Genomic DNA, 7,823 nt, shown 5'->3' with positions numbered 1-7,823 from the left:
TCCGCGCGGCTCCGGGCTCCGTGGTGGCAGCGCCCCTGCCGCAGCTCCACGGCGGTGGTGGCTCTGCGCTCTGCGGCGGCAGCACCACTGCTGCCTCGGGCCAGATAAAACGGCTTGGCAGGCCACATGGCAGCCCGCAGGCCATATGTTGGACAAGTCTGCTCTACTGGCACGCTGCTCACAGAAGGGGGCAGCTTGGCATATACTGTCCTGACTCCATCAATGACAAGAGACACCAACTCAGGCTCTGAGATCCACATTTTTTATATATATCTATATATATCAGAGTGCAAAGTACAGAATGACCCAATAGAGAATATAAGGACTCTAGTGAAAACCAGGAAACACCTCCAAATTTTATCTTGCTCTATATCATGCACCTATATCCCAATTTCTGAATGTTATGAAAGTAGAGAGAAAGATTTCAAGAAACCTGGAGCAGGGTATTGGGCCCTTTGCTGCTCTGAGAGATGGAACAGTTTTACTAAGGAAGATCTAACCACTCATTTTCAGTTAGCGAGTTTAAATTAGCTTTATCCTGACCAAGATGAAACCTCTGATGGGCAAAGTCCCAGCTGCTTGCACCGGACCATGATGACGTTGTCTTGCCAATGATTCCTACCCCATCAGCATTCAGTTCCAAAAAACACTAGAATGCTGATATTCCTGAAGTGCCTTAGTTTCATGGGACCAGCAGGGAAATGCAGATGTGATTTTCACTGAAGTAATAAAGTGGGTGATTGGCCATTATTTTCCTTAAGCCCTATTCATCTTTTTTTTTTCTTCCCCTTCTGAGTTCAACAAGATACCATCTATCTCTTTCTGACAAGAAAATCTTGGTACTTGACCTGCTTTGCAGGGGAAGCATTATTATTTGAATTACTTACAGCTCCAAAGTTCAAACCAAAATCAAGGACCCACTGAGTCAAACATTGTACAGAAACATAGGAAGGAACACGCCTCACCTCGCCAAGCTTACTGTCTCCCTAGGGAAGACAAAGAGTGGAAAAAAAGAAGAATGATTATCCCATTATACAACTAGGTTATTTAAAAAAAAACAGAGAGATTGAGTGACCTGCTCAGTCACAAAGAAAGTCTGTGGCAGAGTCAGAAACTAAATCCAGATTTCATGAGTCATAGATCAATGCCTGAACTACAAGTGCCCCCTTAAGTTTTTAAATACAGGATATCTTTAACTCCTACTACGTACAGGTGATGAACACTTCTGCTGCTAATAACCTCTACTTTCCTATAGACTAGCTTTGGATAACAGCAGGTAACCCAAATGACTGATTTACAGACCTCCACCCTTAAACAACTTTTTAAAAGGAGGACCATGGCTCTATGATCCATGGTAACATACAGAAGAGTACAGTAAAAGATCCTCTGAGGCAGGAAAGAGTAAAGCATGATATAACCATTTTTCCAGTAAGATGTTTTGACTGAAGTTGGTAGCATAGATCAAGAATGGGCCTGCCATGTAGTTGATGAGAGAACCCTATAGGCCTATGGATTCAACCAGAGACCATAGTCAAAGCAAAGTAGAATGGGCAAATGCAACCTTAGCTAATATGATCTCACAAAGAACTTATCAACACAGGAAAGTTTTACTAGTCAAAGTTTTACCCGCTTTGTGGATACTTATTGAGCTTTTTGTTGTGTTTTGGTTTTTTTGTCTAGCTTAAGCCTCTTCCCAAGTGATAAACTAAACAAAAAAAAAGGGGGGGGGGCACTCTTATATTTGGATAAAAATGCACAAACAAAAGGGTTGTACAAGTATAACTATATCACTTTAAATTCACACCTTATTTTATACCAAAAAATCTTTCCCATACCGATAAGGCAGTATTTTTGTGGACCACTCACTGCTATCAAACTAAGGATTGGAAAGACTGTTTCTCTTTTGAGGCCTAAGCCATTTTAAGTGCTTTTTTAGTATGCAATTGCCTATGTTCTGCAGAAAATCAAAGAGCAGCGTTACTGAGCAGGATTAGAACAGGCAACAAAGACTTCAATTATATAAATTGTTCATCACAGAATAAATGTACATTTCATGGACATGGATAAATGCGATTTCAGACAGACAGTTATGTAAAAAGGGGGTGACTGCTATTTATTACAGTCTGCCTGCTAAGAGACAGGTGTCCTGGCCCTGAGGAACAGGGCTCTTGAGATAGCCCTGCCCTGCTATCTACATCTTTTGCCGGTGGGCATCATCCTTATTCTTCACAATGGAAATTACTATGAAACAGAATTCCCCACAGATTCAGGGAGAACCTGAGGGAAATTAAAACTCTGCTTATAATACACTGTCTGCAGCAGTGCTCAGAAGCTCTGTAGCACAGTCACATTTTCCTGTAGTTTTCTTTACTTTTCCAATTCACAGATACTAAATCTTTATGTTTCCTCAGGTTTTACGTCAATAAACCCATGGTGCTGGTAAAATGGCATACTCTGCTATTCTACCCTATATGTGCAATGAGAAAAGGGAAGAACTATGCTTTCTGCATTGCTGTAAAAACAAGCCTAATATAAGCTGGTTCACCTTAGAGATGCTCTTTTGTGACTGTGAGCTGCCATCTGTTGGTCAGTTAAAGAACCCAAGGATGGCTGGCTGATACTTAGACTTTTGCAACTAATTTCACATGATAAAGGTACAGAATCGATCCACAGGTAAACTCTCTGCCTCCAAACACATGCAGAAAACCAGCTGGCTACTACCTCTTCCAGATGCTACTAAAACACTGCCATGAGGAAGAAAGTGCTCAGAACCTGTTCATTTGCTGCAGCCACCCCAGGGACCAGCTAATTTTCTGATAAGGGACAGAACAAAGAAACCAAGAGCCAGAAAACAACTTATCATGGACGGTCTCTTCCCCATGAGTACTCTCCAAAAAAGTTCATTCATGTCCAGAAAAATGCTAGTTCTCCTCCAGCCTCAACACCACCCACTCTGCCCTACGCCACTAGGTAGATAAACATAAGGCAGGGTAGATTTGCATCTTGCAGACTAACTAAACTAAAGATACATGTAGCATAAGCTTTTGTGACTCCAGCTCAGTTCATCACATGCTATGAAAGGACATGCAAAGAGCAGTATATAGAATGGAGTGATATTATATTATGATAGTTTTTGTTTCATATATATATCATGTATATGATTATCATAAAAAATACCTTATGTGTGTGTGTATATGTATGTGTGCGTGTGTGTATATGTATAAGTGGGGTGGGTGGGTGTGAGAGAGAGATTTAGTTAGTCTATAACAGGGATGAGCAATTATTTTGGTTGGCGGGACACTTAAAGAGTTTTGGTGAGCTGTCAAGGGTCGCGCACAGTTTTTCAGAAGATATAATTTTAACAATTTAGAGACAAAGAAACAAATCATGTGCTAAAAATTATGAACAACCGGTGCCTCCCATTACTGGGGGGCACCATGGTGGTGAGTGGGGACCACCCGCAGCCACCGTTCATGCTGTTGGTAGCAGCAAGTGGCGAGCAGGGACCGCTGGCAGCGACATCGGCAGCCGGGGGAGGGGCGGGGGGCGGCAACCGCCCACAGAAGCTAGCGGTGGCCAATCCCAAGGGGGGCACATGCCCTCCATACATGTCACCTATGCTAAAAATCAAACATCTCCTGCAATATATTTTAATTTTATTTTTAAAAATAATTGTGTCCTGATTTTTATTAGTTTATATACAGGCGACTGCAAATAAGCTCAAAATAAAGTCTTGCTTCTGCATATCGTGTGTGGCAGGGAGTGGGATTCCACCCATTCTCACCTGGGGCAGCCTGTGCCACACTGAGGCCTGCACCCACCAATAGTTCCAGCCCCAGCCAGAGCACACAGTTTCCCAGAGGCCTCCCAAGTACTGCTCAGCTCCTTCCACCTCCAGCAGCATCATTCCAGACAGCAGGCAGTATGGGGAAGTGGCAGCAGCCATGAGGGCGTGTGCCAGGCACCACATACCCAGCCAGACAGGGGAAAGCTGCAGCCAGGAAGCTCCCACCCCAGTATGCGAGGCTCCAGCACCTGGTCACCTTGCCCCTACTCAGCCACCCACAGATGGATGCTCATTGCGTCAAGCAGGTAGAGTGGGTAGAAGGCAGCTAGGAGCTAGAGCTGGAGCCCCACACAGTGAAGCAGGAGCTACCTGGCTGCAGCTCCTCCCCACTACACACACCTGGCTGGGCATGTGGTACCCAGCACACCCCCCCACAGCCCCTGCTGCTTCCCTGAAGTTTTTGCTGCCTAGAGCAGTGCAGGTGGGTCTCAGCCCCAAGTAGAGTGCTGCAGGGGCAGCCGCAGGCTGGATACAATCAATTGGTAGGCTAGATCTAGCCCACGGGACATATTTTACCTACACTGGTCTGTTAGGAGCAAACATACCCTGTCTTCTGCTTGATTTCAGACTAAAACTGCTAACTACTTTTCAGTAAGATACGCAAGCATTGCAATGTCATCCAGGAATACAGCAAAGCCATGTGAGCTACTGGACTCAGGAAGGGCAAAATAGCCAATAAAATTAATCTGAGAGTGTACTTGTTTTTGTAATTTGTATCAAACAGTTAATTCTTGGATGCCAATAGCACAAATGCATTTTCTGATTTACTATGGTGTTCATTATTCCATTTAATAACAGGTCTTTCTAACTTTTCAGGGCTATTTTAAATAATATGAAAGTTCTGGTTATCCAATATAGTTTCAGAATGAATCTAGCCACAGATCCACAGGCAAGAATGCAAAAGGACCAGCTTCTCTCTACTAGCATGATGAGATGAATGAATGAAGGCAACATCGATTTGGGCTAAGAACTCCAATAGTGATGCTGAGTTCCAAGAGAAAGCAGAATAAAGACACACACATGCATGGAAATAGAGCCGGCATCTCTGAAGAAATCACTCCTGCATTATATACATCTCAGTTATAAGAATACCCAGATGCATGCTTGGCTAAAGTATATATTTTCCATAGACATTATAGCCCACAGGAAAATAGCAAACATTACAATGTCAATACATTTGACAGCATAGTTAAACAATAATAAAATAATTGGTGCTTCTACACTGCCTATCAGCTAAAGATCTCAAAGCAGTCTGCAAACATTAAGCCTCACAACAGCACTACCAAGTACTGTATATTAAAGATATATATAAGAATCACTTAAAATCACCATTGAAAGGTAGGCATTTGAGTAAAATGCAGCAGATGTTTAACAGTGAACAGCAATGCTGCATATAATCTTTAAAAGGCAGGAGGTTAAGAACCCTGCTTACATTTTAAGTGAACATATTCACTATAGGAAAAAACCGTGATGCTTCTAAGCACCACACAACACAACATAAAACATAGAAGCCAAAAGGAAATACAGTCAGCCAGAGCTTGAGCATCATGGGGAACCGAAAAACTTAGGCCAAAGGTTACTATACAAGCTCTCAGGCAAATCTCTGCACCAGACATTTCAAATATATGAGAGATTACACTGGAAATGATAAACCTACTGCCAAAACAGAGAAAAGGAAAAGGAGAAAACAATGAGACATCTAGAAAACATGACACTTAAGGAAAGGTTGGAAGAATTGGGATTATTTAGTCTAAAGAAGGGGAAATTTGAAGTTTGCAAAATGCAAAAAAACAGGGTGTTAGCAAAGGATAGCAATCAACTGTTTTCTGAGTCCACAGGGGACAGGAGAAATAGCAATGCCCTTACAATGCAAGAACAAAGATTCAGATCAGAGTTTTGTGGGGGCCGAGGGGGATCCGGGAAAGGGTCGGCTGGGTTGTGGCCGCAACCTGGCACGTATAGATGGGTACTTTCGACCGCTGGAGTAGAATTAGGCACAAACGCGTACTGGTTCAAACAAAGATGGCTTTACTTACACTGTCGAGATGTACAGCATAGGAAGAAAGTTAACTTCAAACTTCAGTTACAGTTTAACCGAGGAGCTCTGATAAGACGAGATATCTTTCTAAACACGAGCATGCAGGACACGGGGGTACGTCGGGGTCGGTCGGCGACAGGGAGTCGTCAGCGGTTGATCAGTCCGCCACGTTCACTCCGAGATGGGCGCGGAGTTCTCCAACTTGGGCGGAAACTGCTCCAACCTTTTATACGGCTAGCGAGCCAATTGCTAGTCGCCACGTAGGAATAATTTAGAACCGGCCAATAATAATGTGTAAATTTACATATGAGTGGCGGGAACCTTTCCACGCGGGGTTCTCCACCGTGAGGAGAAATTCCCTCGTACAAAATCTCACCGTGCCTTGTGCTAGAACGTTCCATTGTGCCGAGGAACTCAACCACTAAGCTCTGCTCTGACAAGTTTAAGAGAAACTTTAAGTATGAGGATAATTAAGTAGTGAAATACATTATCTAAAAGACTGCAGAATATCAGGCAGGAATTTCTGTGAGATGACCCTGCATAGAAGGAGGTTGGACCAGATGACCTCCTGAAGTCTCTTCCAACCCCATGATTCTATGTTGCCCTGACTCTATGAAATGTATTCTGCCTTAGCAGTATGATACAGTGGAAACTTTGCAAGAGGAACTTTGAAGTTCACCGCCCTCTATGTAGGTTCTGTCTTATGTAAAGGGAAAAATCTAGTCCTCATAACAAAAAATGCATACTACCTCCTAAATGTTTAGTGCGCCATGGTAACTTCGATGCTCTAATGTCAAACAAAGGCAGAAGGTAAAAAGCAAGAGGCACCTGAAAGATATTAGGAAAAATCAAAAGGAAATTGAAAATATGGAAAATAAATCAAACTTAGAAAATGAAACCTGACAGGCTAATATAGCACATAAAAGTCTGGAAAGTAATTATGCTTCACAGTCAGAATCAATAGGTTAATAAGACCTTTTTTTCCAATTTGGGTAAGTGAAAAGAAAAACAGAAAACTCTAATATTTCGTGAACCTGATGTCAAAGGTTTCTCATCTTTCTGGTTTGAGGTAAATCAAGTGTAATTGGTATATTAATACTCTTCTCTAACAGAAGGCCGGTGTGCAGGACAGCAGCACCAGTGAGAATCCCTGAAAGAGAAATGTACAGTATTTCAAGGTCTGCATTAGAAATCACATGCAAGTCTCATTTCTTTGCAAATAGCCAGAGTAAGACAAATCAAACTCCAACAAACGAGATAAGTCAAACTGCTAACCTCAAAGTTGGAGGGCATGTTTGATTTAGTTTGTTTTTTCCTGATAGAAGTAATTAAACTGAGTTTATTTGGTTCTGCTAAAGAGAAACAGGTATTTCTGCCAGGCACATACACTTGAATTATGAAATCACAAAAGAATTTGACATCAGGTAATGAAGAATTAACAAAATCAAGATGTAAACATTTGTGCAAAGGACCCACATTATAAAAAGGGAATAAACAACAATATTGAAACTTTAAGTATATGTAAGTACTTTCGATCTTTAGTGTGCACTAGGCCTCTGCAAATAGGGAAGTATTTGATTTGGATATGGATTCAGATTCATCCGATTTGGATCACTCTCCTGAACTGATTCAGCCGAATCAGCTTCAGAAGATTCGGCACTGATTCAGAGAGATTCAGTGATTCGGATCGGCTGGGGAGAGGCAGGCACAGCTGGGCAGCTCCTCCTGCTGTGCATGCCTCTCCCCAGGTGGGGGGAGTCGCAAGAGAAGACCCCACGGCTGCCCTGCCCGGTCCCAGCCTAGGCATTTCAGGGGGAAAAAAAGCCCCACACTCACCAGCTGTAGCAGGGCATGTGGGGGCTCTGGGGCCTCCTGGCAGAGCCGCCCCCATGCAGCCCCTGCTCCCCAATCACCCACTCCCCACCCCTGCTCAGCCCC

At 43.1% G+C, this 7,823-nt stretch overlaps 1 protein-coding gene across 1 annotated transcript in view; it reads right to left on the bottom strand.

The window, feature by feature from the left end:
• The window catches only part of TEDC1 (tubulin epsilon and delta complex 1), a 157,953-nt gene that overhangs the window by 115,294 nt on the left and 34,836 nt on the right, over positions 1 to 7,823 (bottom strand). The window contains exon 4 of the mRNA XM_025193517.1: positions 966 to 986. Within this exon, the coding sequence (XP_025049302.1) occupies positions 966 to 986 (21 nt within the window). The remainder of the gene's footprint in view (positions 1 to 965; positions 987 to 7,823) is intronic.

This window comes from Alligator sinensis, unplaced genomic scaffold, assembly GCF_000455745.1.
Source record: "Alligator sinensis unplaced genomic scaffold, ASM45574v1 scaffold647_2, whole genome shotgun sequence".
Classification (NCBI taxonomy): Eukaryota; Metazoa; Chordata; order Crocodylia; family Alligatoridae; genus Alligator; species Alligator sinensis.
Note: the sequence above shows the minus strand (reverse complement) of the source record. Positions and strands in the feature narration are given on the sequence as shown.